Source organism: Meriones unguiculatus, chromosome 9, assembly GCF_030254825.1.
Source record: "Meriones unguiculatus strain TT.TT164.6M chromosome 9, Bangor_MerUng_6.1, whole genome shotgun sequence".
Classification (NCBI taxonomy): domain Eukaryota; kingdom Metazoa; phylum Chordata; class Mammalia; order Rodentia; family Muridae; genus Meriones; species Meriones unguiculatus.
This window is the reverse complement of record NC_083357.1, coordinates 83222467-83244500: the sequence shown is the minus strand read 5'-3', so window position 1 is coordinate 83244500 and position 22034 is coordinate 83222467. Positions and strand designations below refer to the sequence as shown.

Sequence of the window (22034 nt, the reverse complement as noted above, 5' to 3'; positions counted from 1 at the left end):
TAGCCCATTCTTCTTCTTATAAAAGTAGAAAATTTAGAAGTTATATGACAATATGAAAAAGGAAGTAAGTCTTAATCAAAGATGAGGCACAGGTAAAATATTATGGTTGTGTTGATTCTTGAAAGGTATGGGAAGTGATTTTGTAACAGTACAACTAGGATTAGGGGGAAATTGCTCTTTTATTGCCAAACTTTTCACAGAAGTCTGGAGACTATGTTAAAAACTGAACAGTACAGCTGTGTGTGTGTGGGAGGCTATGAAATGGAGTGTGCTAAGATTAGGTGCCATCACTTTGAGACTATGCGCATAATTGAAGAAAAGGATGATGGATTCAGGGGACTTCTCTGAGATGAGGTTGGGTTGTTATGGCATCATTTCTGAACCTCTATGAGGACTTGAACCACATAAGTAAATGTTTCTCATAACTTTGAGGGGAGTTAGTGCCCTTCTAGTTTGCAGACACAGACACTGGAACTGTATTCTTAGCAGTTGGTAGGGGCTAAGGATAAGAGAAGCCATTTGAACTACTTTGGTGGTAAAGCAAGAAAAAAGATTAGACTAGTATTGGAACCAGATTTGTACAAAGTGGTGGTCAGATGTAGGCTCCTCAAGAGTGTTCGAACTGATTTGCAAGGAGAGTTGTTGAAGGGGACCATCTGCAAGTTCAGTTCCTCCGACATAGAGAATATATATATATATTACTAACAATTAGGAATTGGGATGGAATGACTGAAGAATAAATTAGGAAGATGAATACATTTGGTAACAAAAACTATAGGATAGTAAAGGGGATAAATGAATACAGTTTCAAGGAATTAAAAACTTTGAATAAAATATTGGTTTCATATCAGTGTGTGAAGAACACTTAGAAATCATTAAGAAAAAGATGAAAATTCGGAAGTAATTACTCTTCATAAGTGCCCACAAGTTGTAAGGCAAACAAATCTGAGAAGATGTTCATATCTTCATATATAAATTAAAACAGAAAAAAATAAATTAAAACAGATATGGAGAACATTTTTAATCTGTCAAAATAGGAAACCCGAAAAGATTGCTGATAGTGTTGGGGAGGGCATATATTTCAGTTTGACTTTTTGCAGTATCATTTGGCAGTATCTATCCAAGTGAAAACTTGTATACACATGTAACAAGCCTGTTCTTCCAAGTCTAACTTAGAATAGTAGCTTGAAAAACAAAGATCTATGTATAAGAGGATTACAGCAGGGGTGATGTATCAAGATAGAATGAAGAAAATGTCTATTGTTAGTGAAATTAAGTTGGTGAATTGATGCAACTGATGAGGCACGGTTGGCAAGTTCCTGGTATAAAAAGCAGTGTGGAATATATGTACGTATGTATGTATGTATGTATGTATGGTATCATGAGCTTTTATCTGAAGAAAGTTGGTCTCAGATATGTAAGTGAGGGAGCAGCATCTTCTGCATATATTCCGTTTTCCAAGTTTTCATTCTTTATATCAAAAAGTGCCCTTTTAAGGAAAATAAGTTCTTTAGCATGAACAAAATCTGATGTTGTTCCTAACAAAGAGCACTGGCTTGGTCTTGTTTACTGAGCTGTTTTGTTATGGTGCAGATGGCCTGATAACATGGACCACATTTCAATTAGGAAAAATAAAAACAAATCAGCAGAGCTAATAGTCTGCTGTTGGCAAAGCTTTCAGCGTGACTCAGAATAGCTTGCAGATTCAATTTATATTCTTGTAGTAAATTGGTACTCATTTAATAATCACTTTTATTTACAGAACTTAGTTTTGGAAACATCTGGATAAATCTATGAATAATTTAGGTGTTCAGTTTGTGATCATTGCCAAATACTGTTTCTTAAGCATCTGCCAAAGCATGAGAATGCTGGGTGCTGTAAACACTACCAGAGTGAGAAATTTAGGAAGTATGGAGACTGGCAGATAGTCCCATCACCACTAAAGATGTACAAAGAATGACGCTTAGTGGTAGATTCCTCTGCCTTCGTAGGTTTATGTAAAGTAAACTGACTTCCAGTCAGAAGATTCAGAGGACCAGAGCTGATGACATCTGAGTCACTTTTTATTTTGTAAAGCCTTTTGATTGCTTCCTGCATTAACAAATGCCACTCAACTCCCAGTGGCTGTTTCCAAGTTATTCACTTGAAAACCTAATGTAATTTTGAAAAGTTACCATTTACACAGTAATATATAATAAAAATTATACAAAATATAGCTTAAAAAAATTGGAAGTAATTTATGGTATCTCTCCCAGAAGTTATTTGTTAGTGTTTTTTTTTTTTTTTTTGGTTTGTGTTTGTTGTTGTTCTTTTTGTACAGTCTTAGAAAAAAAAGGTTAAGTGGTTGAGAATACCACTTCAAGAGATGTGTTTGGAAAGTGAATGAAATACTACTTTATATGTCAGGTGTGTTAGGTTAAAATATCTGTCGTACACTGTCTTATTTTGTATTTTTTTACTGTGATGAAATATCCTGAAAAAAGCTACATATAAAGGGAAAACAGTTTACCTTAGCTCACAGTTCTAGGTTCTAGTCCATCAGAGTAGGTGTGGTGATTTGAATGGGAATGGCTCCCATAGGTACATGTGTGACCACTTGCTCCCCAGCTGTGGAACTGTTTGGGAAGGATTAGGCAGTGTGGCCTTGTTAGTGGAGGTCTGTCAGTGTGAGCGGGATTTAAAGTTTCAGAAATTTGAGGTTTCAGGGCACTGCCAGTTAGCTTTCTCTGCCTCTTACTTGTGCATAAGGATGTTGAGCTATCAGCTACAGCTCCTGTTGAGTGCCTGCCTGCCCGCTGCCTTGCTTCCTGCCATGATGGTCGTGGCAAGAATGTAATGTTCTGCAACTGTGAGCCCCCATATCAAACACTTTCTCTTAGAAGTTGCCTTGGTTAGGGTTTGTTATGGCAGTAGAAGAGTAATTAAGACAGTAGGGAAGTCAAGATGGTAGGAATGTGAAACAACTAGTCATATATGCAGTCAAGAGCAGACAGACAATGAATATTGCAACATTATACTCAGTGTTAAAAATTACTCTGTGTTAAAAATTACTCTGATCAAAAGCAACTAGGGGAAAAAAGCTTTTATTTCTCTTACCCTTACATGTCACAGTTCATCCTTGAGAGAGGCCAAGGTTGAAATTTGGCAGGAACCTGGCTCACTCTTCGGCTTACTCTGTCATGGGCTCATTCTTAGCTAATTTTCTTACACAGTCCAGGACGACCTGTTCTGTGTAGTTTAGGACCATCTCACTATGGGCTGAATATTCATGTTTTAATTCATAATCAAGTCAGCTTTTTTAAAGACATGCCTACAGACCAGTCTGATATAGGCAATCCCTCAATAAACGCTTTTTTCTTAGATGACTCTAGGCTGTGTCAAGTTGATAGTTAAAGCTAACTATCACTGACTCTCTGTCTCTGTCTCTGTCTCTCACTCATTCACACATATGCAGAGACAACAAATATACATATGAAAGTGTAGTTTTGGGTTTGGCAAAATGATTCATCAGGTAAGACTGATGGCCTGAGTTTAATCATGCAATGTACAGTGTGAAAGTAGAGAACTGAATTCTGCTAATTGTCCTCTGACCTCCACATGTGTGCTGTGGTATGGTTATCACAGACACATATGCCTGTGCATGTGTGCAGACACACTCACACACACACACACACACACACACACACACACACACACACTTACACTTAAGGGGGCTCTGGAAATGTATTAACATAGATAAAGCATGCTGTTTAAGTATGCATGTGCTTGTTCTCTCTTCTTTTTTTTTAATTCTTTATTAATTATACTTTATTCACTTTGTATCTCCCCTGTGGTTTCCTCCCTTTTCCCATCCCAATCCCTCCCTTCCTCCACCCTCTGCATGCATGCCCCTCCCCAAGTCCACTGATAGGGGAGGACTTCTTTTCCTTCCTTCTGATCCTAGTCAATTAGGTCTCATCAGGAATGGCTGCATTGTCTTCTTCTGTGGCCTGGTAATGCTGCTTCCCCCTCAGGGGAAGGTAATTAAAGAGCAGGCCAATCAGTTCATGTGAGAAAAGTCCCTGTACCTATTACAATGGAACCTACTTGGATACTGAACTGCCATCGGCTACATCTGTGCAGCGGTCTTAGGTTGTCTCCATGCATAGTCCTTGGTTGTAGTATCAGTCTCAGGAAAGACCCTTGAGCTTAGATTTTTTTGGTTCTGTTGCTCTCCTTGTGGAGTTCCTGTCCTCTCCAGATTTTACTGTTTCCCACTTCTTTCATAAGGTTCCCTGCACTCTGCCCAGAGGTTGCCCATAAGTCTCAGCATCTGTGTTGATAGTCTGCAGAGCCTTTCAGAGGTCCTCTGTGTCAGGCTCCTGACTTGTTCCCTCTTTTCTCCTTCTTCTGATGTCCAGCCTCTTTGCCTTTCTGGATAGGAATTGAGCATTTTAGCAAGAGTCCTCCCTCGTGATTAGTTTCTTTAGGTATACAGATTTTAATAGGTTTATCCTATATTATATGTATATATGAGTGAGTATATACCCTGTGTGTCTGCTTCTGGGACAGCTCACTCAGGATGATCTTTTCCAGATGCCACCATTTACTTGCAAATTTCACGATTCCCTTGTTTCTTATTGCTAAGTCATATTCCATTGTATAGATATACTACAATTTGTGCATCCATTCCTTCACTGAGGGGCATCTGGGCTGTTTCCAGCTTCTGGCTATTACAAATAAGGCTGCTACAAACATGGTTGAGCAAATGTCCTTATTGTGTACTTGAGCCTCTTTTGGATATATGCCTAGGAGTGGTATAGCTGGATCTTGAGGGAAGCGCCAGATTGGTTTCCAGAGTGGTTGTACACGTTTACATTCCCATCAGCAGTGGAGGAGGGTTCCTCTTTCTCCACAACCTCTCCAGCATGTGTTGTCTCTTGAGTTTTTGATCTTAGCCATTTTGATGGGTGTAAGGTGAAATCTTAGGGTCGTTTTGATTTGCATTTCCCCGATGGCTAATGAGGTTGAGCATTTATTTAAGTATTTCTCTGCCATTCGTTATTCCTCTACAGAGAGTTCTCTGTTTAGCTGTGTTCCCCATTTTTTAATTGGATTATTTGATTTTTTGCTGTTTAACTTCTTTAGTTCTTTATATATACTAGATATTAGTTCTCTGTCAGATTGGTTGGTGAAGATCCTTTCCCAATCTGTAGGCTGTCGTTTTGTTCTGAGGACAGTGTCCTTTGCTTTACAGAAGTTTTTCAGTTACATGAGGTCCCATTTATTGGTTGTTGCTCTTAGAGCCTGTGTTGTTGGTGTTCTGTTCAGGAAGTTGTCTCCTGTGCCAATGAGTTCAAGGCTTTTCCCCACTCTTTCTTCTAAGCGGTTTAGTGTGTCTGGTTTTATGTTGAGGTCTTTGTTCCACTTGGACTTTAGTTTTGTGCAGGGTGATAAGTATGGATCTATTTGCATTTTTCTACATGTAGACATCCAGTTAGACCAGCACCATTTGTTGAAGATTCTGTCTTTTTTTCCATTGAGTGGTTTTGGCATCTTTGTCAAAAATCAGGTGTCCATAAGTGTGTGGATTTACGTTACGGTCTTCTATTCGATTCCAGTGATCCAGCAGTCTATTTCTATGCCAGTACCATGCAGTTTTTAATATTGTTGCTCTATAGTACAGTTTGAGATTAGGGATGGAGATACCTCCTGAAGATCTTTTACTGTAGAGAAATGTTTTAGCAATTCTGGGTTTCTTGTTATTCCATATGAACGTGAGAATTTTTCTTTCAAGGTTTGTAAAGAATTGTGTTGGTAATTTGATGGGAATTGTATTGAATTTGTAGATTGCTTTTGGTAAGATGGCCATTTTTACTGTATTAATCCTGTCAAGCCATGAGCATGGGAGATCTTTCCATCTTCTGATATCTTCTTCTAATTCTTTCTTCAGAGACTGGAAATTTTTTTCATACAAGTCTTTGACTTGCTTGGTTAGATTCATACCAAGGTACTTTATGTTCTTTGTGGCTATTGTGAAGGGTGCCATTTACCTAATTTCTTTCTCCGCCCTTTTGTCTTTGGTATACAGGAGGGCTACTGATTTTTTTGAGTTAATTTTGTATCCAGCCTCTTTGCTGAAGGTGTTAATCAGTTGTAAAAGTTACCTGGTAGAATTTTTGGGGTCACTCATGTATACTATCATATCATCTGCAAATAGTGATACTTTGACTTCTTCCTTCCTAATTTGTATCCCCTTGATCTCCTTCAATTGTCTTATTGCTCTAGCAAGGACTTCAAGAACAATGTTGAAGAGATATGGAGAGAGTGGGCATCTCTCTTAGTTTTTTTTTTAATGTTTAAACTTGTTTTTAAATTTCATGTGTTTTGTATTTACATTATCTCCTCTTCTTTCTCCAACCCTTTCATTCTTGTACTACCCCATTTTTTCAAACTCATGATCTGTTTTTCTTTAATTATTTTTATATTATTGTATCATAACCTTTTATTTATCATTTAATTTTGGAAAATATATGAATTGGTTCTTCATAAACAGGAGACAAAGTCTTTCCCAGGAGCTCACACTTTAATTTCACAGTGGAGCAGGGCAGTATTGTTGAAGGGCGTTATTATTTTTTTTATGTTCCTCCATGTTTGAGATTAAATAAGTATGTAACTACAACCTGCTGAATTCTTTTAATGTAGCTCATATTTGTATGCATTTCGAGCTGATAGCTTGGATTGCATAATCTGTCAGGAGTCTTGTCCCTGGAAAGAGGGATTCTTCCTCTCTAATCAGCTCCTGCTTACCTGTAGTTCTTAGCTAAGGATGAGGCCTTTTAAGATCTTCTCCCATCTATATTGTCATGTCACTTGGTGATCGCGTGCTCCAAAAGGTGCTGTAGTGGCACACACATACTGGGGTAACCAGTAGCTCCCTAATTGGTCATGAGGCCTGCACAATAAGAAAGAATTCATGCTTAGTACTCAAAGTTTGTAAAACAATCTGTGTCTGGTCAGGTCAAGGAACCTAGAAGAGAACTCACTACTGGTACTCTTTTCTCCTCTTGACTGTGGATGCTCCTACTTGCTTCTAGTTTTTGTGACCTTGCTAAACACATACAAACGCACACATAAAGTAAATAGCTATAAAAATAAAAGATGTTTCACTTGAGGTAGCCCTCAGACCTTCTCCATGTGTATTTATATGTGTATATACATATATGGAAACTGTATCATAAGCGTGGCTATCAAACTGTGAAAGTGTGTTGGTGCCTTATGATGTGACATGAGATAGATAAAGCAATCGAAAATGTCATTAGTATGTGTTAGTAAAAAGTATGTTTTGATAATGAACAAAGAATGTTACTAGATCTAGATGTAAAGCTTGAACAGCAAATGAAAAGGAGAAGTTTGGCTTCTTCCAGAAACCAATGTATTATTAAAAATTGGTAGGAAAATAATTTTTATGTTAGTTACTATATTTTCCATCTCACCATAGAAAAGGACTATTGGCACTAACCATGATCATTTGTGTGATTTCTCATATTTATACCTGGCATTGGCATTGGTTCAAAAAAGAGATGTGTATACCTATTATAGAAACATATCAGGCACACTGTGTTTCAGTTACATGTACTGGAAGATGTAAATACTAAAAACCCTAGATTTTTTAATAAGAAAACAACTTTTAGCATGCCTTTGAGAATATTAATTATATACATGCAATAAGCATATTATCCCTTATTAGAAAAGCATTTAATCATTTATTTTGTTATGTTTTCATTAACTTTTTCCTTAATGTGGAAATATGTATGCAGGAAGACTGATGGCTGAGCAAGTCTGAGTAAATGTAAAATGTCAGTGGAAGATTAAAGAGACAAGTATCAGCCTGATTTTAGAGGGTTTGAAATTCATATGGGCTCACATTATTTGTATTTCTAGGATTTCATCCCAGATAGGGACTGTAGTTTTGATTATGTTTTCTAAGCTAACCTGGAATGTATCATTTGAGGAATATTTTTGATGAGCATTATGAGAATGACTATGATATGTGTCAGATGCAAATAGCCTGGCACAGTGGGTATTGTTCGCCAGTGAATTGTAGACTTAGTTTCTTTTTCTTATTCAGTGACCTTCTATAGGTGGCTTCTGATGGACCAGTTAGGAGTATTTACCTTGTCACTAGCTACTGGTTCTCTACTCTCAGGAGGTATTTCTAAAAGTTTACTAGCAACATGATCTCATTTGATTATGAATCATCACTGGTGGTGTGGAGATTGAAGGTTAATTGGAGAATGGGTGTGAAATTCTAACATTTAATTGTGATTTATCAGAAATTTAAGTATGAAATACAGCATATGAAATACTTATTTTTCTTACATTTAAAATGTTATGTTGGTTTTATAAAATCCATTCAAGCTATTAATTACCTTTCTTATCATTAGAATTGAGGATATGATAACCTAGTTTGCCTTCAAATAAATGGCTTATTGCTTATGGTACATACAAATGTGTAGCAATGATCCCTTAAATTTAATTTTTGAAGTTGGTCTAGATGATGGCTCAGTAGTCAGGAGCACTGGCGGCTTTCAGAGAACCTGGGTTTGGTTCGCAGCATTCACTTAGCTTCTCACAACTATCTGTAACTCCTGTTCCAGGATATCCAGTGCCATCTGTCCTTCATGGGCACCAGAAGGATTGTTTTGATTTTAAGGAAAGCTAGTAATATGTAATAACGGTCTCAAAAAGCAAGAGGGAGAGGGAGAAGGAAAAGGAGATAGAAGTGTTGAAGGTCAGGTAGGATTTGAGCACAGGAACTGTGAATCTTTCTCATAAAGATGTATACACAGAGAAAGCCACACTGTGCCAATAAGACATTTTCCATATTGTCTAGAGTGACAAACCCATTAAACTTGAAAGTATTAGGGAATGAAGTTAGGAATAGTTTTGGAGTATCTTCACATTTTAAAATAGTCTACAACTAAGTAATTTTGATATTGTTTGCAATCAGGTCTTTTGTGTCTGCTTACTAAAGGATAGATTCTACCTAAGTTCTGTTTTTTTATGGATTTAAAAAAAAACAGAGAGAGCAGTCTCATCATGCATTCTAGGCTTGCTTTGAAGTTATGTTGCCTAGGCCAGCAACTCAAATTACTTGTTCCTCAGCTTCCTGGGTGCTGGGATTGCAGGTGTGAGCCATCATATCTGATTTATATTTTATCTTTTAAAGTGTCTTGTGGATAGAATATGTTCAGTTTTCTTTAGTGTTTTGAACATACTTTTGTTAACAATTTTTGTAACATCTGTGCTGTGTGTCATCCTTGATCATATATTAAGGTTGTAGCAGAATGTGAACCGTGCATTCTTTCATAGACGTCTGCCTGAACTTGGCTTCTTGTCTCTTTGTCCTCTGAGGTATATGTGTGTCTTCCTTACAATTGCTTGAGTGTGTTAACTATAGTTTTGTTTCTGCAGGGAATTTCTGTTCCCATTAGTTACTGTGGAATGGACTTTGAAGGTACCTCATATACTTTTGTGATTGAGCCTAGTTCCCAGCCCATTCTGCTGTTGAGAGTTGGAGGAACCTTTAGGATGTTGGGCCTAATTAAAAAAAACAAAGTTATTGTGTTTTGGAGGGACTACTGCCTCCCTGAGTCTGTCCTCTTACTCTCTCTAGTCCCTGAGAGGTGAACAGTGGACCCAAAGAAACAAAAGTGATCCCAGACTGAAATTTCTGCAACTCAGCCAAAACAAAACTTCCTCTTTTAAAACTGATTCAAGTCAAGCATATAACAACTGGAAAAAACTCACAAAGCCAGCAGGTAAAAGTTACTTCCTTAGTGTGGGTGTGTGCATTTCATCATCTGGTTTCTGTGCATTTTGTGTCTCCATTCTGCCCGCTTTTAGAACTTGTAATGTCGCTGTGTTAACATGCACCCGCTGTTTCACCTAACAGTGCCTTATCCCATGTTAGTGCTAGTCTTCTTTCCTGTCCCCATCCCACAAGACCTGGTTTTGAGGGCTGGAGATATAGTCAGTTAATAAAGTGCTTGCCGTGTCTGATGGTTTGAATGAGATGACCCCCAAAGTCTCAGCTTTTGAAGATTTGTTCCCCAGTTGGTGGCTGTTTAGAAAGGCTTATGAGGTTTGGCCTTGTTGGAGGTATGCCACTAGGAGTGGGCTTTGAAGTTTTAAAAGACTCATGTCGTTTTAAGTTCTCTCTTTCTGCTTTCTATTAACTTTCTTCTATAAGATGCCATGGTCTTGGTGTTTTATCACAGTAGTAGAAAAGCAACTAATACACTTTGTAAGCTTGGAGATCTGCCATTGATCCTAAGACTCATATTAAAAATACTGGGTACAGTGGCCAACTCTTGAAATTCCTGCAAATGGGAAGTGGAGAATGAATGATAGATACCTCAAGCTCCTTGGCCAGCAGCCTACCCTGCGTCAAGAAATTCAAGGACCTGGAGATATTACTTAGCAGTTATGAGCACTGACTTATTCCAGAGGACCAGACTGTGATGCCCAGCACTCATATGGCAGTCCGTAGTCCTCTGTATATTTATTTTCAGAGGATCTACCATCCTCTTCTGTCTTTCATGGGCAGTGTACACTTGTGATGCACAGACTTACATGCAAGCAAAACACCCATATACATAAAATAAAAAATAGCTAAATATTAAAAACAACAACTCAATCTAAACATTCCCTGAGGAACAATACCCTGTGCTGTTCTCTGACTTCCACAGGAGGTTCACATGTGCACATGCACGTGGAGACACAGGGACACAAACAGTCACGTGAGACCTAGTTTTCAATCATATCTTCTAGGAGAGTATTCACCACCCTTTATGTATAATTATATAGCCCTGTCTCAAGGCCTCTGTGTAAAATGGAATAATTTGCTTATCTTCCTTTTTGCTTGTAGAAGAATAGGCTCACATCATACTTTACAACCACTGGATGCCCTTTCCCACTGAGGGCATCTCAGGCACAAAACTTTTATTCATTGTGGAATTTAGTGCTCATTATAATGTTATATGGCATAGATAATTGGTTTATACAGAGCACCTTAGACATGATCAACTCAAAAACTTATTAGAAGTCTAACATTAACAAAGGTTCACTTTGTTAATGTTCTCAGATGAAGCAGAGTAGTTTACTATATTAACATCTGTTAAGAATTTAAGGAGTAATCCTAGCATGTCTTTATAATAGCAGAAATTTTGGAAAATCTTGCCATATATATATATATATATATATATATATATTACTGTTTGTAAGATGAATATTAGAACAACAGACTGTTGCTGGACTCTTAACTACTTCTGATTTTGATAATCAAGTATTTCCAGTTTCTTTCTATAGCCTGTAGACATGGACCCCACCTTTTTTCTTTTGTTTTGATTTAAAACTGCACTTTAAATCATTCCCATTTCAAACAAAATATACTTATGGTGGTGGCAATAGAAGTGTGTTCTAAATGTCTTTTAGTTCTTTAGCTGCCAGCACTGCAATCACAAAACAGCTTTCTTACACAGAGAAACTCTGACTTCCCCATCTCATAACTAGTTATGATAAGATGTGAGTCAGATATCTTCTTTGTCTCCTTTATTATGTATCCTTCTTTCAACCACTATTTTTATTACATAAAGATTAATCTAGAAAGTGTGTAAGATTTTGTACTTTGCATTTGCTCTCCTTTTATTTTTAATATGTACGGATATGCCTACAATCATGTCTACGCATGCGTCTATGGAGGTCAAAGGATGTTGTTGGATCCCTCACAGTGAGATTGCAGATGGTTGTGAGGTGCCATGTGGTTGTAGGGACTCTGAAAGAGCAGCCCCTGCTCTTAGTCACTGAGATACCACTTCAGATTCTGTTCTTTGCTTTTACAAACAAAACTTAGATATCTAGGATGGTGTGCATGTATGAGAGGCAGGTGGTTTCTCAACTTATGAAAAGGGAAGGGCAGCTTCTATTGTCAGTGTTACATTGACACTTGTAAGTACAGGTCAGAGTCATGGACGCAAATAATTGCACAATTACCTGGAGGAACTGAAAACAACTTGCCTAATTTTGAAGGCTGGTGGTTATTCAGCACCCACTGACCCCCTTTAGTAAATGCCCAAAGAAGTTTGTTGTGGTGTTCTTTTTATATAAAAGAAGTCAACATAATGGAGAACACTGTAAAGCAATGATTAAGAGCTTCACTTTGTTCCTTTGTCTGCTCAGGTGTTCAAGCAGATCTTTATCCTTCACTGAACCTTCAAATAGAAGCTGGAAATTAGAACATCCATGTTTATTTAATCCCCTCCACTTCCATTTTGAGCTCTTTCTATATCTTTCAATCGCAGTACTTCTCAGATGAGCTGAACATTTTTCAGGCCTGAGAGTACTTTGAAGATGGCGAGTACCTATGTGATTCCATGCAAGCCTCTCTCTCTTTCTCTTTCTTTTTTTTCCTCACTCTACCTACCACCAAGTCAAGGTTTCTCTGTATAACAGCCATGGATATCCTGTACTTTGCTTTTGTAGGCTAGCCTTGAACTCATAAATATCTGCCTACCGCCTCTTCCAGAGTGCTGGGAATAAAGGCATCCGGCACCATCCCCAGCTCACTGAAATGGTTTTCAATATTTAGTCTATATTTATGTAGCAAAATCCACAAATAAGCCTATGACTTGATGAGCTGTCTGTCACTGAGTCAGTATTTCAGGTGGGTCCACATAAGATCATGATAGGATGTCCCTGTGCTTTCCCCTACCCCAGATGGCGCCCTCTTGGCTTCTTACATGGCAGATCAGGCTATGGTTCTGATTTTCAAGTTCTTTAAAATAAAATGTTTTTTTTTTTATTTTTTCCTTTGTGCTAAAACTCGCACAACACAATATTCATCACAGCGTTCAGTGGATTCAGCGTCTTTGCGGTATTGCACTGCTGTCACGCCCCACTAGATCCAGAGCATTTTTATTTACCTAAAAAGAATCACCCTGCTTTCCCAACTGTAGTTTCCTTCTTTTCCTCACATAAACCCCCTTTGGATGATTCCTTTTTGATCCTATTGTCCCGTTTCCTTCTTACTATCTTACACTTGATCTTGTGGGATCTCCTTGTGCTGTTGGAATGAGCCATTTCTCCAAGCAGCGCAGCTTTTGTTGTCGTATGGTGTTCTTACATGTAGTCCTTTTGAAGCTGAGCTTCACGCTATGTGCCTGCCTTTTCAAATAGTGAGATACTTGTACACACATGTGCAGGTACCTCACCGTCTCTGTGTGTGGCACTGCTACACTCAAGTGCCAAAATGTGTGGATGCTTAAGTCACTTGTGTAAGTGGTGTAATGTTTGCAAATGACCTATTAGCATACACATGTCCCGTATCCTTTTTGTTACTATTAACATATTGATGAATTCAAATCACCTATACATTGCGTATATCAAAGAATAAGGTAATTCATTGGTACATTTTATTGTTTAAGAAATAATGAGAAAAGTGTGTTCATGTTCTTTGCATAGGCAATCTATTGCAAACACTTGATAGGTTATTGGCAGAGCTTGCAGGTGCATAAACAAAGTATTTGGATGGCTGATCGTATATGTGGAAATGGAAAATACATGTATAAATGCATGCACACATTTCCAAGTTTTCATTTCCCTTTCCATATGTATTGTTAACTCCCCTCCTTAACCTTCTCTCTCTCTCTCTCTCTCTCTCTCTCTCTCTCTCTCTCTCTCCCCCTCTCCACACACACAAACACACACAGATTGATAATTTGCAATCTAATAGTGGAGGAGTCATTATATCCTTTGATATGTTAATATACTAACTTGTTTATCTGACCTCAAGTTTCTTCTGTTTCAATTTACTTTATTTTCAGATTTTATTCAATCTTTATAAATTTTCATTCTTTACTGTTGCTTGTTCCTCTTTCATTTTCTTACAATTGGACAGTTCTGTGCAATTTCTTATTTCTCTGCTAAATAGTATACGTCCTTTTCTACACTTATTTACTCAAAATGTTTCCTTGCTAGTTGAGAAATTATTTTAAATATTTTTAAAAACAAAGAGCAAGTGTAAGCTTGCAAGGTGGGTTAGCAGTTAAGAACACTTGCCTTCTTACCTGATGAACTGTGCACACATGTACGTGTGTGTGTGTGTGTGTGTGTGTGTATGTAGATAAAGAAATGGGTGGGGCTGGGATGTTGGCTCAGCAGATAAGGCATTTCCCATGCCTGTGTGAAGTTCAGGAACCAGAGTTTGGATCCCTAACAGCCACCTAAAAGCCAGCTGGGTATGGCAGCTCCGCTATAATTGTGTGCTAGTGCACAGGAGACGGAGTGGCTGCAGTGTAGACTGTCTGTGTTGAGTGCTGGAATCAGTGCCTCACTCTCAGCAAAAGACGCTCCATCATGTTGAAAATGGAGAACAATCAAGAAGATGCTGATCTTAAATTAACTTTAGCATGAACATACACGTGCACCACCTGGCCAGGCAAATGTGTACACCCAAACACATACACATCAAGACACATCCAGGCATAGGCAAATAAAGGGGAAGAAGTAAAGTGTATTATTAAAGGTGATAGCCAATGCAGGAAAACAAAAGTAGAGCTTACCTTATCTTGTAATTACTGATAGATAATGAAAATATAAAATGTGTTGAATTTTTAAAAATTTTTTCAAGTTAATGTATAATTTTCTAAAATTAGTATTGGTTTGTTAAGCTTTAACACTTTTCTTTGTAGGCTATTTAGAAACTAAAAGGATAACTTTTTAATTATATATCTTTGTAACTTGTACTTGGTAATTCTAAACTTTTAGCATATGCTATTTTTTAAAAAGATTTATCTTAACTAATTTTAATCATGTGTAGTGTGCTTCAGTGTGGGTAAGAGTACATGAGGGCAGCTGTCTGTGGAGTCTAAAGGAGGGTGATGATGGGTCTTCTGGAACTGGACTTACAGGTTTTTGTGAGCCACCTGATGTGGGTGCTGGAAATGATCTCAGGTCGTCTGCAAAAGCATTATGTGCTCTTAACTGCTGAGCCAACTTTTTATCTCTAACATGCTTTATTTTGAATATATAGGTAAACAGGTTTCCAGTGTTACAGGAAGTTTTTTGGTATATAATGGTGCTCATTAAATGTTTTAAGGAGATTAAATCTCTTTAAGGAGATTCTTGTAAAATGTAACTTGGGTGGTCAGTGAACCTTTCTCCAGTACCTTTTAGCTTTTATGTTTATTCTTTGAGTCTGTATAAAACCATCTGAGGTTAATAGATTATATTGGCCCTAAAAATTGATTTGAGTTGTAGATATTCCAAAAATGAGTAATTTATGTTGCAGAGACAGCTTAGTATTTCTGTTGGTCAGTGACATTAGACATGCTTGAAATCAAGAGAATTCTTGCAATGCATTTGAATAATGGCAAACATGATAGTAGTTAGGCTGTAATTATCCTCTTGGCAGCGATGTGCTTACTACCCTTGCATGACTCTGCTCTCTCCTTAAGTTATCATCAGCATAAACTCTTTAAATTATTCTCACTCTTTCTTTCTGTACATATACACACTCGCGCATAGACTGCACCTAGACCCCCCTACACAGATGTAGCTGATGCACAGCTCAGGCTTCATGTGGATTCCCAAGTAAGGAGAGCGGGGGTCTCTCTGACATGGATTCTGTTGCCTGTTTTTTGATTACTCCCCTCTGGCGGGGCTACCTCACCTGGCTACAGGGAAAGACTCACTCAGTCCTGATGCTACTTAATGAGCTGGGGTGAGTGGGTTGGAGGAGCTGCCCTCATCTGAGGAATAGGGGAGGAGGGATGGGGAAAGAGGGAGGGCGGGGGTTACAATGGAGGTGTAAAGTGAATGAATGAATAAAATAATTAAAAACACTCCGTGTATAACTGCCATTTCTATTTTGTCATAGGCTTATATACTTATGTATGGTATTCCAACTTATTGTACAAAGAAATGATCTAGGATAGTGAATTCGCCTTATAGCTGAGCTGAGATGAAAGGAGAGAGTTCTCAGGCAGGAACAAAAGAATCTGGTCTAGACAGGTCAAAGGAAATGGCTACTATTACCTTTAATAGTCACTTAGCAAAAGAGAGAATACTTGCGTTTAGACAAATAGAAATGTAGGACCACGCATAAAGGTATGCATATTACCTTTTATGCCCTTGACTATCCTTAATAGAGAATATGTCAGGTATAATCTTTGTACTTTTTTTCCATCTTGCATTTGATAGTTTAGAATAAATTTTACCAAGGGATTAGAAAAGATTTAAAAAATTATGTGGGGTAAATATCCTTCTAATTTTTGTGATGTCGGGCAGACATCCTTATCTCACTAATGTGTTTTGATACCACAGGGGATAAAGCTTTCTAAGTATTTTCATCTTTATGGCTAATGGATTTCAAGATATGCAGCAGCAAGCATGCTTTCCATGCTCCCTCTACCCTCTACTTCCTTTGAAGTTAGGTAAAATGAAAGGAACATAAGACCTGTGTTGAAAAGGAGTGTTTTTGGTTTCTTCACACATTTTTTTTTCTCCTCACAATTTTATTTCTTTTACACTTTTATTTTGGTAGGGTAGGGTTTTTGTTTTTTTTTTTTTAATTAGTATTCCAATTAGTTGGTTTATTTCCTGTCCTTAATCTGAAATGTTTTTTGTAAGTAAGCATTTCTTTCAGAATATATTATAGATCACATGAGTATTTTAATTTCCCTTTCTGTTCTTATTTTAATTCTTTATATGTAACTTGTAGTCATAGTCACTCACTGAATGCAGGTGTCTTGCAAAGGACTTGTGAATCAGTCAGAAGGGCTGCTGCCCTAGGAGGATGAGTCACAGAGATCTTAGCATTTACTAAGAGTCTTCCTTATTTCTAGAAAATTTGGCTTTTTAGCTCATTGATTTTTCTTCCTGTAACTACCAGTACCATTGTCTTTAATGACTTCCCCACAGAGATGATCCATCCAACATTTCACTTTGTTATACAGTGATCTTTAGAACTGATACTTAAATGAGAAAATGAGCCCTTTATTCTATTTTGAGAAAAACTCCCTGAGATTTTGGAGGTAGTTATACTGAATATATGTACTATTCTTGGGAAAGTATGTTCCTTATTGTATTTCTTAATAGAACGGAATATTGGTGTTAGGTTCAATCCTCCACCCCCATAAAAATGGCAGTGCTGGTGATAATGTCCTAAACACCTAAACAGAAGGACTTCTCCCTGGTAAACAGAAGGCTAAAAGTGGGTTCTCTTTATTGGGAGCCAATCTTAATCTGTCCCACAGTTCACCTACTTTGAGCAATGCCATCTATCTAGTTTCTGGTCAATCTGAACAGTTTAAATCAGTTCCAAAAACTCTTCTGTCATGTAAAATGTGTGTGGTTTTCTGCCACTTTGCTCTTTTATGTGAATACCCTACCAAGAAATAGCTATGGCAGTTTAATCCCCAATAAACCTTTCTTCCTACCCATGGAATGGTTTAGTTCAGTGGTTTTACTCTGCTCTTGCTTATCCTTGGCATCTAGGAACGTTGTTACATCTCTGTTTAGGTTGCCTTTAATTTTTCTACAGTGTTTTGTAGTTTTTAGGTCTTTTCTTTCATTTGTCATTTGTTCCTTGGTACTTTTGGTTTTTGATGCTCTTATAATGTTGTATTTTAAATTCCCCTTTACAATTTTTTTTTTGCCATGTTCAGAAATACTAATTTTAATGTGTTAAACTTTGATTATTATACTGCTAAATTCATGTATGTGATCATGACGTGTGTATATTATTTAGCTTCTTTCCTGTGTATGTCTATTAGTATTTTTGCCCCGTTAATTAGTTGGCAGCTCTACTGCAATGATTCTCAAACTTTGTTATGCTGCAACCCTTTTTTTGTTTCCTCTTTACCCGCTTTTTAATTGTTTGTTTGTTTGTTTATTATGTCTACATTGTTCTGTCTGCATTACACCTGCACACCAGAAGATGGCACTAGATATCATCACAGATGGTTGTGAGCCACCATATGGTTGCTGGGAATTGAACTCAGATCCTCTGAAAGAGCAGTCAGTGCTGTTCAACCTCTGCACCATCTCTTTAGCCCTGGCTCAGAGGTGAAGAGCACTGGCTGTGACACTTTAATACAGTTCCTCATATGTGGTTTCCCCTAACCATAAAATTATTTTTGTTGCTACTTCGTAGCTGTAATTTTGCTACTGTTATGAATCATAAACTAAAAATCTCTGCTTTCAGATGTTCTTAAGCAACCCCTTTGAAAGGGTCACTCATCTCCTCCAGAAGGGTGGTGATCCAGTTGAGATTCTCTGCTCTAGTGCCATGATGAGCAGTGAACAGGAAGAGCAGATGTGCTCCCTTTTCCTTAGGCCTCTAGCAGGAAGCATTCAGTGTGATTAATATGGAGTGGATAGTAACTGGAATACTTAATCAGTAGGGGTGAACAAGCTCTGTTTAATATCGGTAAACCTGTTATCTTTATTTTCTCATGCCTTAACACTTAACTTTCAGGGATTTTCATGAAAAATAAAACTCCATAGAACATGGAATTGGTTGTTTCTTTACCCAGTATGACATCTTTGGGTTTGCTGCGATGACTTACTGATTATCAGAATCATCATCATTTTACTAATAAAGCTTGAACTCTACTAATACACATATTTGCTGGGTAACATATCTAGAAGTCATAAGCAGCCTGTAAACCAGGAGACAGGTGTTCAGAAAGAAAAGGGTTAGTCATCTGAGGAATGGAGGAAACATAGCTGTGGGGACATATTTATTTAATTTTGGGATGTATTCTTAAAATATCTTCCATTTGTAAAAGAAGCTGATAATGAGTAGATTCTTTTGTTTAGAGTACATGTTTTGAATGAAAAGCACATAAACATTCTGTACTAGTGTATATATGATAGCAAGTGCTTTAATTAGATGTAAGTGATTAGTGGGAGTCATTTTGAGACAGCTTTTCTTCCTTTTGCTTTTCTGCTTTCTAACTTTTCTGTATTAAACAAGATAGTAGGTAACTTAAAAAGCCTAAGTGCTGCATTAGATGAATTGTTATTCATGCTATCAGTGGCTGAAATGAGATTACGTGCTCATGTTTATTACTATTTCTTTTGCCCTATAAGCTTTATTTTGTCATTTTAAGACTTTGCCTTTCTCTTTAAATAACCACTTTGATATCACCATGAATAAAAACAGTTCCCTCAAATTAATTATTTGTTTTGCATCACTAGTTGTGTTTTCTTGAATAATGTTTTGGCAAATTAATAAAGCAAAAGAAATAGACAAAAGAAAGACTAGATTTTAAATCTGATTTTGAATGTGTTCAATTTCCTTCCTTTGTACATCTAATCTCTTAAATTTGAGAGCTTTCCTTTTGTTACCCTGATTATCTTCCTCATTTCCCACCCTGGGATACATTTGTACCTTCTGAACAGGTCTCTTTGCTTTTGATCTTGGCTTCTATGTCCATGCTAGTTCAGTGGCCTGTGAAGCTTTCAGCTTCTTCTGTCACTATAAAAAAAATACCTGCCAGCTTAGCTGTCTTGTTTCCTTAGATGTTAATTCAACCAGGCATGGCAGAGGCCTTTGAATTCCTACCTGTGAGGCTTTTATTGACCAATGTATTTAAAATTGTATATCTCATATGATGCTTGTTTCTTTTGCTTTTTTTTTTCCCAATAATATACTTACTATTTATAGTACAGTGTGTGTGTCTGTGAAGGTACTGGGGGTTGTACCCAGAGGTGTGCTAAGCTTCTCAACAATTAAAAATGTGCTCATGTGCTCACATTTAGTAGGCATTTAATGTATTTCAAGTAATGAAGGGTTTCCAGCTCTACCAACCCATATTTTGTCCTTCCAAAATACCACTTGGAAAAATAAGAATATAGTTGGACTCTACCACTTTTTTTTTTAATGATCAACTGAGTGTTATTTTTAAACTTCTTTGTGTGTGCTTGTGCTTTTGTTTGAAAGTATCTGTGTGAGTATCTGTGTGTGTGTGTGCATGCGTGCAAGCAATATGGAGTACCTGCTGATCCAGCCAACTAGAAATGGTCCATTGATGGGGAGGAGTAAGCAAGATCTTAAGGGAGGGATATAATGGAATAATAGTGATAAGAATGGGATAAGAATAATGAGGGGAGATATTTAAGTGGGAAGGAGATTGGGGGTAGGGCAGAAAAGGAGTTTAGAGGGAGGGATGTTTGAAAAAGCATCATGGAATCATGTTTTATAAGCTTCATATGTACACACACATGTGTGTGTGTGTGTGTGTGTGTGTGTGTGTGTGTGTGTGTATGTGTGTATACATTTCACATAAAAGATTCATTGGAATTATCCTGGTGCACAGGGGTTTATATTCATCCCAGAGGCTATAGATTTGCCAGCCAGCTGTGGGTACCTTCTATTAGTTGTTGGTCAAAGATGCCCTGAGATCGTATTGTAACAATGCAGGCAGTTTGCCATTGCTCTTGGTTGCCCACCAGATCCTCATGGTAGATTCTTTCTCTTAGCCCCATTTCTTCCCTACATTTCCTCTGTTACTTACTTTTTATCTGCTAGGTCAGTGTAGATATTTGACCGTTGCAGTCTTGATCTCTGTTGCAGGAATTAGACTAATGAAATCGTTGTTTTCTTTGTTCTATTTCTTCCATACTGAAGTTTTAATAATATGAATACCTACAGTGCCTAAAATTAAACTTCCAATGGCAACTGAATGACTAATGACTAAAAGCTCTTTCTGTGTTCAAAGCACCTATTTTAATAATCTGTTTTTATTGGGTTTTAATAGTTGAATATGCCTACATATTACTCTATTTTATTATGTTTCTTAATAACTCTCCATGACATGTTACGTTTGAAAACACAATTATTTTCATTCTCAAAATGTTCACTGTACTTTTTTATTATTTGTGGATAAAATATGAATATATAGCTTTTTGTTTATAATATTATTACCTCAAAACAGTAATTTTGTTAGTTGTATGTAGCTGTTACTAGGGAAGATGCAAAGAATTTCACGTTTTATGGATAATCTTAATAGAACATGAGTTAAAAAACTTACTTTTGATTTGCTCTACAGGGAAGTCTTAGAAGTAGCCGGCAGATCTCACCTCAGGAATTTATCCATGAGCTGAAAATGGGGTATGCCGACGAGAGACTCTTCACATATCTGGAGTCCCTCCGAGTGTCATTGACCAGTAATCCTGTGAGGTAACTCATTCCGGAATGTCATGGGGCATGTTATTTAAGTAAACAGACATCAGTCTGCCAGTTTTCCTCAGTCTGTCTTCAAATAGCTAGTATGCACTACCAGTTTCTCAAGGTAAATACCCAATACCAAATGGTCACTCCTGAAAACATATACATACAAGTAATATTATACAGACCGAGCAGGTTGAAGTATGTATTTAGGAGTACATGCACACACACCCCTGCTTGCAACAAAATAAAAACAAAAAACTGAATATTTGGGAGTTGGACATGGGAAGCCTTGGAGGGTGGAAAGGGAAGGAAGAAATGATGCAATAATATTATAGTCTCAAAGATAATAAAAGACTATAAAAAAAGAAAATATATGCTATATTCAGGAAAAAAGATCTTAGTATTACTGGTAAAAACATAACTCATGGAGTTAAGCAGTTTTATAAAATTCTTAAAATGTTTTGTGAAAGAACAATCATGTTAAAAATTTATCAACTTAATGTGATTAGTTTTGCTTTCATTTAAAATACTTGTTGATTCCTTTTTTTAAACATTCCTTTTTTATTTATTAAAATTTATTCACTTTGTAGCCTAGCTGTAGTTCCCTCCCTCTTCCCCTCCAATACCTCCCTCCTTCCCTCTTCTCCTCTGTTGCCCCTCTTCCAGTCCACTGATCGAGGAGGTCCTCCTCCCTTTCCTTCTGACCCTAGCCTATCAGGTCTCATCAGGACTGGTTGCATTGTCTTCCTCTGTGGACTGGTAAGGCTGTTCCCCTCCTTCAGGGGGAGATGATCAAAGAGCCAGCCACTCTGAG

At 37.3% G+C, this 22034-nt stretch overlaps 1 protein-coding gene across 1 annotated transcript in view; it reads left to right on the top strand.

Annotated features, from left to right (window-relative positions):
* The window catches only part of Diaph3 (diaphanous related formin 3), a 485489-nt gene that overhangs the window by 77609 nt on the left and 385846 nt on the right, over window positions 1–22034 (top strand). Inside the window, 1 exon segment of the mRNA XM_060391498.1 lies at window positions 21099–21229. Coding sequence (XP_060247481.1) covers window positions 21099–21229 — 131 coding nt within the window.